General features: G+C 47.1%; 1 protein-coding gene across 2 annotated transcripts in view; it reads right to left on the minus strand.

Moving 5' to 3' along the window:
- Positions 1-20,698, minus strand: part of PAPPA (pappalysin 1) — a 1,283,063-nt gene that overhangs the window by 16,996 nt on the left and 1,245,369 nt on the right. For both annotated transcript variants that reach the window (XM_078641985.1, XM_078641984.1), the window contains 2 exons: positions 3,437-3,508; positions 1,573-1,671 (listed from right to left, as the gene is read on the minus strand). In XM_078641985.1, the coding sequence (XP_078498111.1) occupies positions 1,573-1,671; positions 3,437-3,508 (171 nt within the window). The remainder of the gene's footprint in view (positions 1-1,572; positions 1,672-3,436; positions 3,509-20,698) is intronic.

Below are 20,698 nucleotides of genomic sequence, written 5' to 3' on the forward strand. Positions count from 1 at the left end.
GCCTTCAGCAGATATGACTGATTTGCAAACGTTTTTATTAACAAGAAGTTCGCCTCGTGGAGTTCCTGATTGGTGGCTTACCCGTATTGCACAGAGTTTTCTTGCATTTTCTACAGCTACACACTTGTCTAGTTTTCTCTGGTGTAAGCTAGCACTGTCAAATCACTTCCATTTTGAATGAGAGTGTATAGCTTGCTTACCTCTTACTCAGAAACTGCGCTGTGGCAGAAACACAGCTATTTATGTATTGTATTTATAAAATGTTAATAAAAAAATGTCAGCAAATCAAAAGGGAGAGAGAGGACTAGGTAAGCTAGTCCGGGTCCCCTGATTATATGTAGAAATATCAATATAGGACTAGCTAGGTTGTGTTAGTGAGACTCAGGAGGTACATCTGTGGGCAAACCATTAGGTTTGGTCATGAAGCCCTCACACACCAACCTAGTTGGTGTCATGCTTCATCATCGGGCCCACCCGGGACACATTCGGTGTCACTGTGGTGGGCCCGATGATGAAGCATGACACCAACTAGGTTGGTGTGTGAGGGCTTCATGAATAAAAAAATGTCAACACAAACAAACAAAGTGTTGTGTACAATTCCACAACTTAATTAGCTTTTTCATTTGGGCGGCTTAAAGCCGACTATCCTCGTGTACAAAATAAATGCGAAAGTCATGATTTTCACATGGATGCCCAATTCATTTGGAACGCTGCGATATTTGAGCACTCACTTTTTGCAAGGCATACCTGATGTCTGTAAGAAAAATACTTTCCAAAAGCACTGATCAGTACATAACACCTCACCATAGGATCTGCAGCAGAATACTTGAGTAAGAATAGCCCCACCTGCCCTTAGAAAGCCAAAGAACCTGGTCTGACTAGTCTTTCCTGCCTCAGCCATCAATGTGCAAAGCCCACAAGAGCATCCTTTTCACTCTGAATGAGACGCGTCACTTTAAAGGTAATTTTTAATGTGCAATGGCAGTATGACACTGCCACTTCATCCTATATTCCAGAGCATCCAATGGTCCCAATCACAGCATTTTGCGCTCACAGAAAGCAGCATCATGTGAGATCATGGCAAGTAGAGCCTCCTGAGTGTTGGGTTCAGCGACTAGTAGGAGCCAACCTCCGACAGTCTGCACCATTCCTCCTGCAAACTGGCAAGGTGGCTCAATCAGTTATATAGGCCTTGCTGTTAGCTATCAAATCCGAGCAAAGTCAACCATACATTCAATCTTTCTGAGGAGGGCACCTTGAGTACCATTAAATTGGCAAAAAATGCAGCACCAAACGCAGCATCTTAAAAATAGAGCCATATTATTGTGAAGCCTTTTCCATTCAAATGCAATCCTGCTCTCTCTCTCTCCTCCTGTGTATCAGTGATCTGAAGTGAAAGGCAATTAAAGGTGACACCATAAATATCAATCATTATCCGTCTTTCATGTCCTTGTTCCTCTCCTCTTCTGCATTGCCTTTCCAAGCTTTTCACTTGTGATATTCTTAATAGTTCTCCATTGACATCCCATTCCCCTCCCTGCCCCTACATGTCCCATATGAGGGGAGTTTTACCTTTTTGGTCTTGACAGTTGAGGCGCAGCAGTCTCCCCCATCATAGTTGCAGAATGCCCGGTTGTTCATGCCATCACAGTAGTAGTCCGACATGAACTGCTAAAGAGACAATGAAGAAGTATCAAGACAAATGGAACCGGGACATCAATGGCCAAAGATCTAACATCGGAGTGACAGCCCTACGCAGAGGCCTTCAATACAATCTCCCTTCCTTGCCTCAAGAGTTAAGTTGCTCTCTAAAGCATTAACTAAACATAGAGTAATGAGTGGAGTTTACTGGTAGACCAAATGCACTTCAATACGATATAAATATAGACCCAACTGGTCTCTCAAATTAATAAGTCAAGGGAGTCGCCTCTGGTGCATGGGAACATTATACTTTAAGTACTGCATAACTGCTCCCATTACTCTCATTGTGCTACAATGTCAGTTTTTAATTGGCAGCTTCCCTCATCGTCTTTATTTCCAGTTCATTTTTCGCCGCAGTCCTGGCTCATGGTCTTTCTCATCGATATTTCTTCGATGCGGGTTCCCAGAGGGGATGCCTGTAAGTGTCTCATCCAACATCTTACCATTCTCTCTCTCACTATTATACTCTGATTGGAAAATGTTTTTTTTTTTCATTATGCCAGGGCAGGCCACTAATGGGGCATGCTGATGGCACTGAAAACTGAGCCTGGGCTTTGGTGTGTGTGTGTGTGTGTGTATAGGTGGGTGCTTCTCTCCAGTTTCAATTTAAGTTGAAACAAGCTTCTTTGCAAAGGTTTATGTTATCTGCTTCAATGTTGTATTTGTGCTGATGCAACTAGAAGTAGCAATGGCTACAGGGCACTACTTTGTTTTACAGATAACTATTACTGTTCATTTATTGAGTAATGTGGTTTACATGGCTTTCCTGTTATGTGCATTTCCTACACAATGATGTTTATCTCAATCGTGGAAAGATGGTCCTCAAATTGAGTGTAAAAACCAAACCTTTATAATGTTCTGCTTGTGAAGAGGGAGTGTGAATCTGGAGGATTAATGAAAGAACTGGAATTGAGAATAAAATAACGGGGGATAAAAAAGTAGTTAAGAAAACAGGGGGGGAAAAGTAGTCTGTGGGTTTGCAAGCAGCAACCACGCCCAAATTACTTCTACGGATACTTAAGGGCTAACCTGGTTTGGGAAGTTTTAACAATATATTGATTTGGGACAGGTGTCCTTCATAAAGGAGAAAATATCAATGACTATGTTAACTAACAAAGAATACGCTGAAAAAAGGGTGGTTTTGTCGCTCCTCCTTTATCTGCTGGTGTGAGTTGGTCCTGGTCTGGCATTTTGGCGGAAAGCTCTAGGAAGGGATGTATGACGTTACAACGCATACTTTTACAACGCCTACCTTTACAAAGTGGTTTTTACCACGCATACCATTACAACGCATAGTGCTTTGGGGCGCTGGATAGTGAATAGTTTAATTTACTATTCCAACTCCAGTCCCCGTGGATAGCAGGGAAGGTTATTGGATAGTAAATTAACCTATTCCCTATCCTAGAGCGCCCCCCAGAGCAATGCGTTGTAATAGTTTGCGTTGTAAAAGTTGCGTTGTAATGGTAGGTCGTTGTAAAAGTTTTGTTGTAAAGGTTACATACCCTAGGAAGAGCTGAGCACTGTGCAATATTTATCCGATGGGGATATCCAGAATATCTGTCATGGTATCAGCCCTCATGGGCCAACTTAGGGGATCCGTGCATTATATGAAAGCATGGGTTGAAGGACACAGTTATGATGCTCCTCAGTATTGTACAGTTCAATGCCATGAACATTTTGCAGGATGCTGGTGCTCGATTAAAACTCATAGCATAGGATATCTTACCCTGCTTACCTCACAGCCTTTAATACAATGAATTGTTTGTGGGTGTGGATACCATTTTCGCTCAGCTGTGCAGACAATTTTCTGGTGAATGACAAAAAAAAGGTATCAATAAGGGATACAAAGGGATACATGGAGTGAGTGAAATGGTGTGTATAGCACTCCATGTCATGATTCACTTTCAAGAGGAAGGGAGAAAGATGGCAAAAAATTGCAACTGTAAACAACTTTCATACAAAGGCCAATATAGAGGTACATTTGTGACAAATATGGAAGAAAAACACAGCACAGAAGGAAAACAATCGAAATAAAGAAAGAAAATAAATAGAGAGAGCTATGAGACAGAGAAGGGGAGATAGAGAAGAAAGAGAATGAAAAAGGAGAACTAAAAAGAAAGGAATAAGCTAATGCAGAAAGAGGCGTTAGTCGAAGGAAGAGACAAAAACTATTTAGGGAAGTGAACTGTATACAGCAAAATATGAAAAAATATGAGAGAACGACGAGTGGGATAGACAGAATAGTAAAAGAATGCCAGGAAAAGACAGAGAAGGAGATCAGCGAAAAGGGTCCCTTGTGCGAATTCTGCCTTTTTTAAATTGTTTCTTTTATTTTGCAGTCTCCAGCTTCAAGAAGAATAGGAGAAAGAGAGATAGAGCGCAATAGGAGGATGCGTATGAGAGATAGAGAAGGAACGAGGGGGAGAAAGTGAAAGACAGAGAGAACGAGATAGAAGTAGAGTGAGAAAGAGAGCGACAGGACAATAAATTCTAGATATTGTTCAGTTCACAAGGCTGCATTCTTACTAAAAAGAGACAAGACAGATAAACAAAAAAAATGTACTCCTAAATTTGCTACTGAAAGCAGCTATAGTAAGTTCTAATACATACATAAACAACTCAAAATCAAGTGTAGCAAACTGCTTGCCAGTCACAAGCCCGAAAACTTTCCGGTGAAATGTAAGAACCCGAAACACTGCCAATTTATGGTCACATAAAAGGTTAATGACTACGGGGTGTAGATTGAGCACTTGTAGCAGGGACTGGTCTGTGAAGCAGAGCAAGAGTGGCCCAATCAGATATGTGACCCGTGCCAGGCGAATGAACAGATCCGCTGCACCGAGCTGATATTTCACCTGTGACAGGTGGAACAACAGATCCACTCCACAGAGCTGATGTCACCTGTGATATGTCACCTGTGCCAGGGCTGACATGTCACCTATGTAAGGTGGAAAAACAGATCCGCTGCACAGAGCTGACATGTCAACTGTGCCAGGTGGACGAACAGATCCGCTGCACAGAGCGGATATGTCACCTGTGCCATATATATGAACAGATCGGCTGCACAGAGTTTTTTCACCTGTGCCAGATGTACGAACAGATCTTCTGCACAGAGCTGACATGTCAACTGTGCCAGGTGGATGAACAGATCCGCTAGACAGAGCTGATACGTCACCTGTGCGAGATGTACGAACAGATCCGCTGCATAGAGTAATGTCACCCGTGCCAGATGTACGAACAGATGTTCTGCACAGATCTGATATGTGAACTGTGCCCGGTGGACGAACAGATCTGCTGCACAGAGCTGATATGTTACCCGTGCCAGATGTACAAACAGATCTGCTGCACAGAGCTATGTTACCTGTGCCAGATGTACGAACCGATCTGCCGCACAGAGCTGATATGTTACCTCTGTCACGTGGACAAACACATCCACTGCGCATAGCTGATCAGACAGGGAGATAGCACTGATGCCAGAGATGTGATAGAGGGATACAAGATCTGTATTCAGGGTCATGCCATGGAACAGACAACATATGCGGTAGCTTCTGCTGAATTATGCTGGGGGCATCACAGTCACACCATCGTGCGCTCTCTAGGGCTTGCAATGTCAACTTTTTACATTCTGAAGTGTCCTCCAAATGTTTCATTGCTGGCAGTTGGACATCTCTCACACTCCCATGCAGCTCAATAAACATTAAGGTCCTCATTTATGCATTTTTGGAGAAGGGTACCCCAGCAAGGCACCTTGCTCTGCTGCCCTCAGCCAAAATGAAAAGGCAGGAATGCACTGTATTTATGCAATATGGTGCATGCCTGTCCTTTCTTCCAGTGCTGGTGCCGTGTTAGCAGCCTTGTGCCAAATTAGGCACCCTTTGCCGCATGGCGCAAGGGTGCCACTGTTGCATGTTGGATTGTTTTTGTGCAGAAATGGGTACCTTCCTGCACAAAACAAAGCCTAAGAGGAAAAACAAGCAGAAATAAAGATATTACTCCTCATTACACCTCACCTCGGGAAGGGTAAGGATTTGGAGCTTCCACAGGTTTTTATGATTTTGTTAATCTGGGGCAGCATCACAATCCATGAGAGTTGCAAGGAAAAACCCACCACAGTGCCCATGGAACGCCTGCAGGGTGCAGAGTACGGAGATGCAGCGATTTGTACTGCGTTCCCTTACTCAAGATTTATGAGGCCGCTCAAAGCCAATGCTCGTGGCTTTGCGTGGCTTCATACATCTGATTAAGAGCCCTGCGGCATGCATGTACTACTTTACATGGTGTAAATATGACGCTGGGCTCTCAAAAATAAGCCCCTAACTTTTATTATTTTCATCATTCGTGCATTTAGAATTTTGCATAAATGCTAATTCTGATAGCTTCATGTCACCTTTGACATCTTCAGTCCTTGCTTTTTAGACAACAGCACTTAGACATGCTGGGATTTTTTAGGCCATAACTATAATTATAAACACAAAACTATGAGTCCCCCACCATGAGAAGCCCTGTTTACTAAAAGGCTTGGACTAAGGGAAAATGTCACACATGTCATGAGTCTAAATGGTAGCTATGCAAAAATAAAACGGTATAAAAATGATATGATTCTAGTATTGTATCAGAGAGCTAATCATAGTTTTCAACAAATCAGGTTCGTCTAGTATTCAAATATTGGCCCAACTGGTGCTGGACTGAATGTAAACTTTGGACCTCTGCTTCTGGTGTGTCTGTGCATTTTCCAGGCTGTGATTCCAAAAGAATTGTTACAGTTTAAAGGGCTAAAAACTAGCCTCTGGGCCTCCATGCACTTTGCAGCTTGTAGGTTTAAATCGAGTGGCGGCTCCTCTGCATTAGCCCCACTGGCTCAGAGCCAGCAGCTGAAACATAAAATAATATTTTAATATTATTTTACTTTTCAGCTGCTGGCTCAGAGCTAGCGCTGTAGGGAGGGCCATGAGAGGAGGGAGGAGGATCAGTTCCTGCACTGTAAATGTGTAAATGTGCATGTGTGTTTGGCCACTTATGTTTCTTCAACCCGGCTCTATTGTACAGCCGGGCTGGAGAAACAGCACAGACTCCCTGTCCTGAGTGGGACATCAAAGCAGCCTGATCAGGCCAATCCCTGTGCTGCTCTCATAGCATGAGAGCAGCGCGGGGATTGCACAGGGAGTCTGATGCTGCCCCAGTGCCTGCTGGGACAAGGAAGTAGGAAGAAGACCACAGAGGAGGGACAAGGGAGGCAGCCAGCAGCTTCAGGCAAGTCTTTTTTCTAATTATTTTAATTATTATCAACCCCCGTGCTCTCCCTCCCGAGCTCCCCACCATGCCTCCTTCATCCTCCCCACCACTTTTTGTATGTGGCGCCAGCCAGTGTTTAAATCCCAGCAATGTAGCTGATGACCTTTTAACTTTGATGGGAAGAACAGTCCACCACAGCCCAAATGTAGTGTGGCCTTTGAATTCAATTTACTGAATATACTTATAATTTACACAAACCATTTTCACTACTCTTATTTGCTAATCCCATTCTGAAAATATCTTTTATTTCCCAGAACATTCTGACCAATTTCACGTGCCTAAAGTGCCTAAATATACACATTTTGCACTAAATTAACTTCTAACGACCCAGTGACATGGCCCATAAATCTAATCAGCTTTTGACCAATGCTGATGCCTAATGTGTTCCATTAGTTGCCAAAAATTCACTGTCGGAGAACACCCAAATTCCCTTGCTTGCTATGTGATGCATATAAAATAGTTAACTTGTTTTCATGCAACTCTTAATATCGCAGTTAGGCAATGTCTTGGGTCTATAAACAACAGCTATAAATACTAAGGTGAAAGCCCCAGACTTTCAACACTCAGATACGCTGCGTTGACTCATCCTCCAGGAATCAGGTAAGGGCTCAAGAGTCTATATCTTTTTTGGACTAATAAACTGGTGCGCCCCCAGCCTGTAATGCATTGAAGGAACGCGTCTTATCAGCCATTTCTACAACAGAGACATCTTCGCAGCAATGTACCCCTTCCAGCACACTCGCCGCACAGTGCAACAACATTGACACATTCAGAAAATAGTACACAGGTAGGTTCTACTTTGAGGAAATGATTCCATAAGCGAGCACTATAGGTGCTCATCTTGGAATGGGAACATGGTGAAAAAAACTTGTTTGTGCCCTACTTTCACCTTTCAGGCCCAACACAGATTGTGAGTCTGTGTGCTCCCTACGTCCAGGGTTGGATTGGCCTTTGGGGCAATCAGGCAGCACCCGCAGGCTGGGCTCATAGGTCAGTGTGTGGGACTGCCTTTTTTGGCTACTTTATGATCTGCTGGCTGGGTTTTACTTTTGTTTTCCCTGATATTAGCACAAACATTGCCAACAGGAAGCACACATGCATGCATTCTTCCATACCTTGCAAAAGCACTTATCAGTGTGTCTTTCCAAGTTCAAAACAGCCCCAATTTGCAAACATGAAGCACATGTTTAGCTCTCTAATTCACTAGTGGGGCCACTATTATGTTGGTGGCCTGGGCCTGTTTTCTGTCCCAGTTCGAACCTGGCTACGAGTGTGCGCTATGCAGTCTTCATCGCTGCATCTCCCCACGCTCATCTTCAGGCCAAAAAACATAATGAAACGAAAGAAATAAAAGAGCACAATGCAGACAAAAAGATGCTTATGGAATACATTTTTTTTTTAAAGATGCTTATGGTAAAGACTAAAGAGATGGAAGGGCGCGTGTTGGAAAAATGTATTGTACAGGGAAGGTGAAAATCAACATTAACAGAAAGTAATAAGAGGCGAGGGAAAATTGTGAGGAGAAGCGAACCAGGCAGATGAAGGAATGGCGGGGGAAGGTTGAGGCGACGGAGCTCGCGGGCTACCCAAGGACTGTTTCCACAGCCAGTACACGTCCCTCTCTATATGTTATTTGCCAGCAGGCCCTGTTTGACATTGTGCAAAGCAGGAAGGTCAGAGAATAAAATAATATTTGATATTTCTCGTAAGGCGTCGCATTCAGACGTTCTCTCTGTGACGGGGAAACACTAGCCGCGTTTTGAGCGGAGCCAGGGGTGGCCGAGTTGCGGCGAGGCGGGAGAGGGGCGCAAGGAACCTTGGGAGGCATCAAATACGTGCCTCTGCTGGAGGAAACGAGCTGTGCCTTTTTCGAGTCCCGCCTGGGGACGTATACCGAGGCCGCCGTGTCAGGGAGGCCCATTCAAAGGCTGCCCTCGGTCGCCTGGGGAGGGAAGGGTCAAAGGCTTCGTCTACTGAATGGACCGTGCGCGCTGACACGAGCGCCCGCCGCTCTGTCGAAGCCATTGAAGATGACGTCAACAGCTTTTAACAGTACTGTCCAGGGAATTCCAGCGCTGAGTTTTAGGAAACCCCGTGCCTGATATTTGATGTCTCCTGACGCACAAGCCGTGTTTATCCGGGGGTTAATTTAATCCGTCTGCTGGGGAACCAGCACTTGTTTTTACAGTCCTTGTTAAGTAGGCTGCTGCGAGGCTTACCTGACATGTGTTAAATGGACTTCTATACTATCTGCGTGGAACTGTTTATCTTTCCAGTGCTTTCATTTTTTTCGCTCCTATTACTCAGGGCTGGCCTGCTCCACCTGTCTCACAACAGGGCGAGTCTGTGTGTGAGGAGAAAGGGGAGGGGCGAAGCCCAATGATGTTTGTCCCACAAGTGGTCACGGGCCTTAAATGTCAAATATACGCCCATTTCCCTGACAGACAGATGGAAATTTAATAACTGTCTTTAGCTAGATTCTGTTTACTGTTGAGTGTCAGGACTAGACCCATTTCCAAATAAACAGGGAGGCAAACTGATGGTACTGGGGATAGGGGTTGCAGCCCTTCCAGCTTGAGAATGTGAACCATCCCCGGGAACCTCCTGAACAAGACTCTGGGCCTGATTACAACTTTGGCGGTCTCCCTGTAGGACCACCGCAGCAGCAGTCCCAGGAAGACCACCAAGCCATCGACAATTACAACAGTAATCCAGGGCTGGCGGTGCGGTGGTGTCGCAGCGATGGGAATGTCTGGCTCATAGAGAGCCTAAACAGCATACCGCCACCGTTAGAGCACCTACGTCCGTGCATGCCACACAATGCACACACGACTGTGCAATTTTGGGGTGCAAATCGTGTGCTCTCTGCATGCACTCCATGGACAGATTTATCCGGGGGCCCTGTTGGGTGCCCCTTTACATGCCTTTTAAAGTTTTCATATCTAAACAACAACACAACTGCAAGTACTGGATATTACTTGGCTATTTTTAGGATGACCTCTATGAACAAAATATAACGGTCCGTTTTTTAATTTGCGTCACTAGTTTATTCATTTATTTTTGCACTAGTGGATCGAGAATTATTTTCATAAATAAACACTTTTCATGTATATGTACAAAAATACAATAAAACATTGCAATTGAAACATACTGTACAAAACAATTTTACAATATTTACAACACATCCAAACTTTCACTCTGGCCAAACCTTTCATCCATCTACAATCATACCACAAAGCAAAAAATACTTAGGGCCTAATGTCAAAAAATATAGGTTCTTTATACATATATGTTTCAAATTAGAGAGATACCCCCTTACAACCAGGGGAATAGGGTACTTAAACAGTGAGAAAAGATTTTCCTGTGGCAAACCGTTTTACATAAAACAACCCAAGATGGTTGTCTAGTCCAACCCCACTTTGGCCCACTAGATACCTTCACTATCTAATACACTTGTACAACAGTAATGTAGTTCTTTGTTTATTCTTAAAAATATTCGTACAAATACAATTATATATTAAAAACAACTCATTGCACATCTATGTTAAAATCTCTAACAGATTCAAAAAATACAATTTCTGCTACACATAAATAAAAACACTAATATTACAATACAATCAATTTACTTTTGGCGTTTGTTAACCTAGGAGATACAGATAAAGGAGAGACATACAAAGACATCAAACTTGTCAATAAATTTTGCACGTTTTTGAGATTTGACATAAACACAGTCCTGGACATATATAATTCTTTGTGTACAGGCTAGGTTTTTGATCCCTTGATCGTGCAGGGTGGCGTCAACGCGTTTCGATGGTTTTTTATTGATGTGTTACCATCTTTGTCAAGACTATATTAATCGGTCTCTCCTACTTTTGGCACTGGTTGGTTGCCGCTGATGTAGACCTCCTGTTCACATAGCACAGGATTTCATAGGTTTTCTTGCGTACCACGTTCGATTTCAAATTATCATCCTGGTCTGTTTTTACATCTTATCTTTGTTCACTTTCCTCTTTGTTAATATCGGTAGACCGCCTCTCTGGTGCCTTGTTATTCCTGTGTTATTTAGGCACAAGATGGTCTGCTGTTCCGTCCTCAATTGCAGTTTAGACGAGATGTACTGGATTTACAGATATTTTTCAAATGTCCCTTCTCTGTAATTTTGTAAACTTGGTTTTCAGGGCGGGTCCTTTTTCTTTACTTGTTCCGATAACTTGCAGAGCTCCGGTCTCCCGCGCCCCACGTAATCCTCAGCTCCCCTACGGTCTCCAAATGTCTCGCACCACAAAAAACCGAAGAGCATCTTTATACATATAAACAATGTCTAGAGATGATAATTAGTGTGCTAAATGCAATTTCAGCAGTATTAGTCCTATTTAATGATACAGACAGCACAAGGCCAGAGTTTGTACAGCACTCAGAAGATCACCTCACAAAAGGTAACAGTTTTCTCTGTGGAGAAGTGATGGGCTGTACGAGGATGCTTTTTGATTTTAGTTTGCTGCCGGTGTTTCGAAAGAGAGGTTGCTATACATGATGCAAGTGTGTGATGTTGTGCTTCAGTTGGCGTGCCACTCACTTCAGGTTCATGTGAATCAGCCAGTTTCAGAAGCACAAGTTTCTTACCTTCGGTAATGCTATATCTGTAAGAAACAGTAGTTAGTGTTAGATTCCTTACCTTAGAATATCCCCAGGCGTCAGACTGGATCCGGAAAGTTTTGCGTAGCAGTACCCCTGCGCGTTGGTAGGCATCGTCTGCAGTTCCGCGTCCGTCGTCGGTGTTGTGGTCGCTGGGATGACGTCGTCAGAGTACTGGGACGCTGCCTTCGCACGCTGACGTCAGTTCTTGTACATAGCTTTCCACGCCAGGAACACAGAGCCATGCCAGAGACCGACACTGGTGCCTTAAAACTAGGGCCCTCAAAAGGAAATACCTTAACCCTAGATATCGGTCCGCAGAACGGGGAGGATGGGTGGGACGGTAAGGAATCTAACACTAAATACTGTTTCTTACAGATATATCGTTACCGAAGGTAAGTAACTTGTGCATCTGAAAGAAACAGGTTAGTGTTAGATTCCTTACCTTAGAATAGATACCCCAGCAATACCAACCCCGGTGGTGGGTCTGCAGACCAAGATCACACCAGAAAGTCCTGGAGAACGGAACGGCCGAAAAAGCCATCTCTCCGGACTTGTGTGTCCAGGCAGTAGTGTCTAGCAAACGTGTGCAGCGAAGCCCACGTAGCTGCCTGGCAGATGTCCTGCAAGGGGACTCCCCGACCTAGGGCAGTAGTAGCTGCTGTGGCCCGAGTGGAATGGGCCCTCAGCCCAACAGGGGGCTCCTTCCGAGCCAAAGAGTAGCATACCTTGATACACAACACGACCCACCGAGAGATGGTCCGTTTGTGTACCGCCCGTCCCTTCTAAGTGCCCACGTAAGCAGCAAAGAGCTGGTCGTCCGCCCGGAACTGGCGTGTGCGATCAAGGTAGAAGGAGAGCGCACGTTTTGGGTCCAGGTGGTGGAGCCTCTCTTCCTCCTTGGAAGGATGCGGAGGCGGAAAGAAGGTGGGCAAGGTGATGGACTGCCCAATGTAAAAGGCTGTAACCACCTTGGGCAGGAAAGAAGGACGCGTTTTCAACACAACTTTGTCCAGATGGACAGAAAGGAAAGGAGGCTTAGAAGAAAGAGCCTGGAGCTCACTCACGCTCCTGGCAGAGGTGATGGCAACCAGGAATGCAGTCTTAAGAGTCAAGAGACGAAGAGGGCAATTGTGAAGTGGCTCGAAGGGAGCACACATCAGATATGTAAGAACAAGGTTCAAGTCCCACTGAGGCATCACGAAAGGAACAAGAGGGAACATATGCGTGATGCCCTTCAAGAATCTGTTTACAATAGGGGACTTGAAAAGTATTCTCTCTTGATTTGTTGATTCATTGTATTTTTGTATTTGAATATATCGATTGTATCTTTAATACATTTTGCCTTTATCTGTATCTTGTTTTCTCTCTATATATTTTGTTCCACACTCTCCCTTGGGTCATAGATAATTGTTGCTGTTTATCACTGTTGAGACGATTCCACGCTCTATTAACATCAGAAGGCAGGTGACACCCTTCCCTTGCTTTTGTGAGGTTAATCTTTCCTTGCGACTTGAAAAGAGAAGGCTGATCAGGAAGCCTCAAGAAGGCAGAAATGGCAGAAAGGTAGCCCTTAAGAGTGCCCAGAGCAGAGCCCTGCTGGGCAAGAGAAAGAAGGAAGAGGAGAACCTCTCAAAGGAGGGCAGAGAGAGGATCCACAGCCTTTGCTGTGCACCATGCCACAAATTTGTTCCACCTGCAGTCGTATACCGATTTTGTGGAGGGACGCCTGGCTGCCAGAATCACTTCACATACTTCAGGAGGCAAGTCAAATGGCCTCAACTACTGCCGCTCAATCTCCACCCATGGAGGTGGAGGCTGGATAGGTTCGGGTGGAAGACCGTCCCCTGCTGCTGCGACAGAAGGTCCTCCGGAAGAGGCAGATGAATAGGAGGATCGGCTGACATGCTGAGTAGCTCGGGATACCAGTATCTCCGTACCCAGTCCGGAGCCACAAGGATGACTTGGGCACGGTCTCGCCTGATCTTATTCAGCACTCTGGGCAGAAGTGGTATAGGTGGAAAGGGGTACAACAGACCGCAGCTCCACTCGCGACGAAAAGCGTCTCCGAGCGAGTGCCGCCTTGGAAATTCCAACGCGCAGAACTGATGACTTTGCGCGTTCTATTCGGTGGTGATTAGATCTAACCAAGGCTCTCCCCACTGCCGAAAGAGGTCTTGCACCACGTCCGAGTTAAGACGCCATTCGTGATCCATCATGCACCGGCCGCTGAGTTCGACCGCCCAGGCATTCAGGGAACCTGCCAGGTGTTGAACCACAAGGGTGATGCCCTGGTGTTCCAGCCATGTCCAGAGGCTCAGAGCATCCTGACAAAGGGTCCACGACCCCACCCCGCCCTGTTTGTTGCAGTACCACATGGCGGTGGTGTTGTCCGTGAACACCTGCTCTACACTTCCCCGGACAGAGGGAAGGAATGCTTTTAGTGCAAGCCGGATCGCCCGCAGCTCCATAAGGTTAATGTGGAGCCGGGACTCTGCTGGAGACCAGAGGCCTCTGATCTCCCTCTCTCCCATGTGGCCTCTCCAACCCAGGAGGGACGCATCTGTCACTACTACGTGCCCTGGTTGGGGAAGGGAGAGAGATCTGCCGCTGACCCAATCGCGGTTCGTGAGCTACCACTGCAACTGTCTCGCAGTGCCCTCCGAGATCCTGACATAGTCAGACAGGTTGCCCTGATGCTGTGCCTACTGAAACTTCAGGTCCCACTGCAGAGCCCACATCGGCCACCTGGCGTGATGCACCAGACGGATGCAGGAGGCCATCAGCCCCAGACTCGGGATAAAGGCTGTAAGACCGGAATCAGAGCCTGAATATCCCAGTTTTGGGGGGGATAAACCCGAAACTGTGCTGAGTCCAGAACCACTCCAATAAAGAGGAGCTTTTGAGAGGGACACAGGTGTGACTTCGGCACATTGATGGAGAACCCCATCGAGTGCAGGAGGTCGGCCGTAGTCTGGAGGTGGGAGACGACTGTTTGGGACGAGCCCGCCTTCAACAACCAATCGTTGAGATAGGGGAAGACTGAAACCCCTAATCTGCGCAGATGAGCTGCGACCACCGCCATCACTTTCGTGAACACCCGTGGGGGCGCTGATGAGGCCAAAGGGGAGCACGGTAAACTGAAAGTGCTCGTGGCCTACTGTGAACCGCAGGTAACGCTGGTGGGCCGGCAGGACGGGGATGTCGAAATACGCGTCCTGCAAGTCCAACGCTACCATCCAGTCTTCTGGGTCCAGGGCAGCTAGGACCTGAGCCAAAGTCAGCATCTTGAACTTCTCCTTCCGGAGGAAGCCGTTGACACTCCTTAGATCCAAGATGGGGCGTAGGCCCCCTTTGCCCTTCTTGGGTACCAGAAAGTAGTGGGAACAGCATCCACGTCCTACTTTTGGCCCAGGAACGTGCTTGACGGCCCCCTTGGCCAAGAGGGCCGTAACGTCCTCCTGCAGAAGTTGCAAGTGATCCCCCGACATGCGGTGGTACTGCGGTGGCATGGCTGGAGGGGTCGCCTCGAAGGGAAGGGAGTAGTCCCTTCGGACTATTTGCAGCACCCACCTGTCCAATGTGATGGAGGGCCCGTGGAGGAGGTGATGGCAAACCCTGCCCCCCACTGGCATCCAATGGGCCTGAAAACTCGGACCAGGAGTATTTTGAGGCCGATGCTGCGGGGGCGGGTATGGACTGGCCTTGCCTGTGTCCCCGGGCACCGCCACGGCGGTTACCATGTCCGCGACCGCGTTGAGGTGGATTCTGCGGGCTGTGGCTAGCTGGACATGAGGGGGCGCTCTTCCATGGCCACGAAAGGGATGAAAGGCGGAAGTCTGCTGGCGTTGGCCGAGGCCCAAGGACTTGGCTGTAGCCCTGGAGTCCTCAATATGCTCCAGCGCACTGTCCGCCTTGTCACCAAAAAGGTGACGGCCATCAAAGGGCATGTCCATAAGGGATGCTTGGACATCGCCCGAAAAGTTGGCGGACCTCAGCCAGGCGTGGCGGCAAGCCGCCACCGTCGTTGCAATCGCCCTGCCTAGCGAGTCCGTGGTATCCCGTCCACACCGAATGGAATATCGTGCTGCGTCCCTTCCCTCCACGAGGGCCTGGGTTAGCTTTGCCAGGACCTCCGCCAGGCACTGCGGCAGCACTTCCGCACCGTATCCCACAAGGAACGAGAGTAACGGGCCAAAAGGCAGGCGGTGTTGACAGACCGCAACCCCAAACTCAATGAGGAGAACAGCTTCTTACCAAACTGGTCGTACCTTTTGGATTCCCGATCCGAAGGGGCGGTCGGGAATGCGGTCTGGGAAGTTGAGGCCTGGATCACCAGGCTCTCAGGGGTGGGGTGAACGGACAGGAACCTGGGGTCCCCGGAGCCGGGCGGTGGCCTCGGGCCTCGTTCTGATGCACAGGGAGACCTGTGGAGGGCTTGGACCAGGTGCCCAACAGAACTTCAGTGAGGGCCTCATTGAACGGCAGGAGAGGATCCGAGGAGCTTGCCTGCGGTTTGAGGACCTCAGTGAGGAGGTTAGTCCTCACGGTCGTGACTGGGAGCTCAAGAGCCAAGGCCTTGGCTGCCCGAGTCAACACCACACTGTACGCAGCCCCCTGCTCCGTAGCCACGGTAGGAGGGGAGACAAAACCAGTGTCGGGCGAAGTGTCCAGACCACTGGCCTCCCCAAGTTCGTCCGCCCAGTCCTGACTCAACTGGCACTGCAGTGCCAGAGGGTCCTCAGACCCCTCCCAATCCCCCTCGTCATCCATCTCCTGAAGGTCAGGAAGAATTGATGGAGCCGGATCATCGGTGAAGGGCTCACCTATCGGCGTCGAAGACGGCGCCGAGCGGTGCCGGTCCGACGCTGGATCCGGACCGGGTGGGGATCGGGGCCGCCGCCCGATGACGGTGCCGGGGGCGTCACCCTTGGTGACGACGCTGGCGGAGGGGTCGTAAGGTCGACCGGCGTCAACACGGATCCAGGCTTGGGACCGAAGTCGCCAACGGCGCCAGGGCCGAAGCACCCGCCAAGGCCGAAGCCATCGGCCCATCTGGGCTCCCAGACGGGTCCGCAGGGCCCGAAGGCACCTCGACGGGACCCAACGGAGGGAAGCGCAACCTCATGGCCGTGAGGAAGGCTCTGATCTCCTCCGGAATCGTGTTCAGCCCAGGGACCGGCGGGTGTGGAGCTGAACGCGACGCTGGTGGCTCCGGCGGAGCCGCGTGGGCGGTGCCGCCCGAACCCCCGGCCACGTCGCGTGAGCGTCGGGGGAGTCAGAAGAGCAATGTCGCTTCTTCGACTTCTTGTGCCTCGACTTACCTGAGGACTTTGAGCCCGACGAGTGGTGTCGACTCGCCAAGCTATGATGACTGTAGCCCCGCGAACGGTCCCTCAACCTCCTCATGGATCGGGACCTCGAGCGGCGCGGGGCCGACTGCCAGATCTCGAGTCGTTTACGGGACAGCTCCTGCCTAGCTTTCGACGTCAAGGCCCGGCAGTGGGGGCACGACTTGTCATCATGGTCTGCCCGAGGCAATAAAGGCACCGACGGTGGGGGTCGGTAACCGACATCAGTCGGTTACAGTCGTCGCAGGGCTTGAACCCAGGCACCGGAGTCAATAAACGACTCGAGTAGATCCAAAATAGATCAAAAAAAGTTAGTCAAGAAGTGACTAAGGAGTACTGCTCTTCCCAGATCTGCGCTTGCTGGCGCAGAAAAAAGAAGAACTGACGTCAGCGTCTAAGTACTCCAACGACGTCATCCCGGCGACCACGACGCCGACGACGGGCACTGAGCCGCAGACGACGCCTACCGACGTGCAAGGTTACTGCTACGCAAAACTTTCTGGATCCAGTCTGACGCCTGGGGATATTCTAAGGTAAGGAATCTAATACTAACCTGTATCTTTCACATATGGGCATGTATGCTGCTGTAAGTGGTCTTGGTTGGAATCAGTTTGAAAAAAACATGTAACAACAAGGCTCGTATGAGGGTGTGGCAATCTTTAAGCCAGTTTGTTGAGATTTTCCTAAAGATTTTATTATCGTCAGCATATTGCTGAATCTTGCTTCTATGGCTGGCAGAAGGACTTCGAGATTTTCAATGTATAAAGCCTTCTGGAGAAGAAGTCCTTTGGGTGGGTCACAGAACACTTTTAGCCACTGTTAGCATATGTATTCATCTGGAAGCATTGATATTTGTTAGGGAACTAAGAGGATAAAGAGCTTAGTGTCCTGCGACCAAATACCATACAGGATGTTTATCAGGATTATTGGTTAATGGTGGGTTGGTTACCAAAAGATTTTGCAGGCCCAAGAGGCATGGCCTACCATAAGAATTTATAGGAGCAGAGTACACAAACATGGGGACACGTTCAACTCAAACACTGCATACTAAAGTGCAGGGAAGCAATAGAGTCATTTTGGACATAACTCAACAAATGCTAGAGCATGGACCACATGGACAGCTAACTGGGAAGTAGGGAAGACATTGAACGTTGGAGATTCTTTTTTTAGGTAAATTACTTTTCATATAGTAAGAGAAAAACAAGAAGACCAGATACAGAGGCAACTCGAGGACAACGGGTGAGACTTGATTGGGAGAACCACAAAGAAGAAATTAAGGAGGCCTGGCTGAAGATTGCCCAATATAAACTAACACAGGCCAGGCACTGGAGCCACACAAATGCGCTATAAAAAGTGAAAAAAGAGAAATGAGATGGTAGAGATGTGCTGCCAAAACACAAGGGTAAGATACTGGAGAACCGCACATGTGAGCCCAACCCTGATGTTCCTATGCAAACTACTAAGCCTTGATTTCATTCTTGATGGTCGCTAAGAGTTGGATGTTTTAGAAATATGAATCATCAACCGGACAATCGTGTGCACATATGTGCTCATGCAAGAAGTGATCGGTGCAAGTGACACGTGAAATAATGTGAAGGACAATGGAAATACGGCACAGAAGATTTGGGAAAATGGTTATACAACAGTATATTAGTAGTTCAAAAATGAATCCACTGATTTAAGGAACCACGTTAACCACAAAAGGTGCCCAAAATGGTCGATGGACTGGGTTACAAGGGATTTGAACAGTGCTGTTGTTAGGAAAGAATCCGCAAGAGGTAGAAATAAGTTCCTATGGCAGGGTAAGTCTGTCAAGGTGTCAAGGCATGCCAACACCTAGGATTATGGTTGTAGGGAGTCGCATTAAATCCAAGTTATCAGCTACGTTGTGAGAAACACAAGCAGGAAGCGGTCAAGTAATTTTTTTCGAGCCAATGTGTGGTTCAGGTTTCAGAAAAGAAGTCTGGCATAAAGGTGGCGGTAGTCAGGGCAGCGGGGTCAATGACGCACCCACCGACTTGGAGTACGATGCAAACTTGCCGTACCAGCTCTGTCGAGTTCCAGACTAACGCTGGTTTCCCCTACCCAGGCTCCATTGAGGCAGGCGCGGCATTAACAGGCTGCCCTGACTACTGTCACCCTTACACCGGGTACTCGTAAAAATACATGCATTACGATAATAAACTGGTCAAAACTTTAAGTTCTCTGGTAAATGGTGGTATGGCTGAAGAAAACTTACACTGCTTAAACCCAAGATGAGTGCTAAAAGGGAAGTAACTGGACAACTAGTCAATACCTTTTGTAAATATTTTTTTTGCTTTGCTCAAATTATCAGTAGTCTGCACATATGCGGCTCTTGGATTGCTAAAACAGGATGGCAAGAACAAGGCCCCTAAATCTCTCATGGGGCAAATTAATTTCAAGCTGATGTATACAACATCTTTAGGCTGAAGGCTCAAGAGAGACGGTTAAGAAGGTCTTCCCGTAACACCGATAGTATAGAATATATGATGTTTGCCACCTGACTTCCACCAGCTCAGCTGGAAACGTGATCAGAGAATGTGGGGAAGTGAGATGTCCAGGGAGACCGAGAAGGCCTGACCTGGCCGTATCTTCTTTCCCAAGCGCGCTTTCTATGGCGCTCTATTTAACATGCAGCTCAGCATGTGGGGAGCAGGACAGAGTCCTGAGGATGAGGCGGGGGAGGCGAGCCCCCCCCACCAGAAATGGACAATGAGCTGATCTAGTAACACCAAGGGATGCAACATGATCATTCATCTCGACTGTTGTGAAAATGATACACTTTCTGTATCAATTTCTTCCGATATATGTGCGCTGATCAGGGGAACACAGATATAAAATCGTACTTAAAAGTGAAGAGCAGGGAAATATGACACTCATACATAAATGTTTGCTCCTTTTACATACAGCTTAACTTGCTGCTCCCGTCTAACTTTCTTCCCACTAGGTTGTGGTAAAGCAGGGACTAAGATGTGTAATCGGTAATCAGAGAAGCTTTCAACTGTGGAACAGGCAAAATTAATTTTGACTGTCTAGTAGCTGTGTCCTAGGAGGTGAAAGAGACAACAATTTGGGTCCTGGAACAAAGAAGCTGCAGCCTGAAATGCAGTACCTCTTCAAGCTCGGACAATGACTCTACAACGAATAGGGTGATAAACAAGTACATCTCCCAAGCACATCCCAACACATCCCTTCCTCTAGTATCAATGTTCTACAGTGGGAGTCCGACATTATGGTTTTTGTTTGTATAAAGTTTCCTCATAAAGGAAGAGCTTGACGAAAATGCCCTTTTATAAATAGTGGAGTAAAAGATGAGCAATCAAAACTCTGGGGATCAGATTTACAGAGAAATTCATTAATCTGAACATGAGCGTCCATGAATTTGCATGGGTGCACATATACAACATTAAGGAATTCACATTGTCCAGATTACACCTGGACATTGTGCCGTTCAATGCTTTACAGGAATCATTGAAAAATATTGTGAGTTCATTTTCTTTTTTATTTGGTCGCAGCATTTCTCTAGTGTATAACTGTATAATTTTACAATTACAAGTGGAAAAATGCCAACACTTCTGTTCAATGGATTTTTGTTTAAAATCGCTAAATAAAAATTATTTTTCTTAACCACCCCTCCCCGCACCTCCCCATCCATCATCAAGAGGTTCGGATTCACGCATTACTTTGATGGCAATAAA

Source organism: Lissotriton helveticus, chromosome 5_1, assembly GCF_964261635.1.
Source record: "Lissotriton helveticus chromosome 5_1, aLisHel1.1, whole genome shotgun sequence".
Lineage (NCBI taxonomy): Eukaryota > Metazoa > Chordata > Amphibia > Caudata > Salamandridae > Lissotriton > Lissotriton helveticus.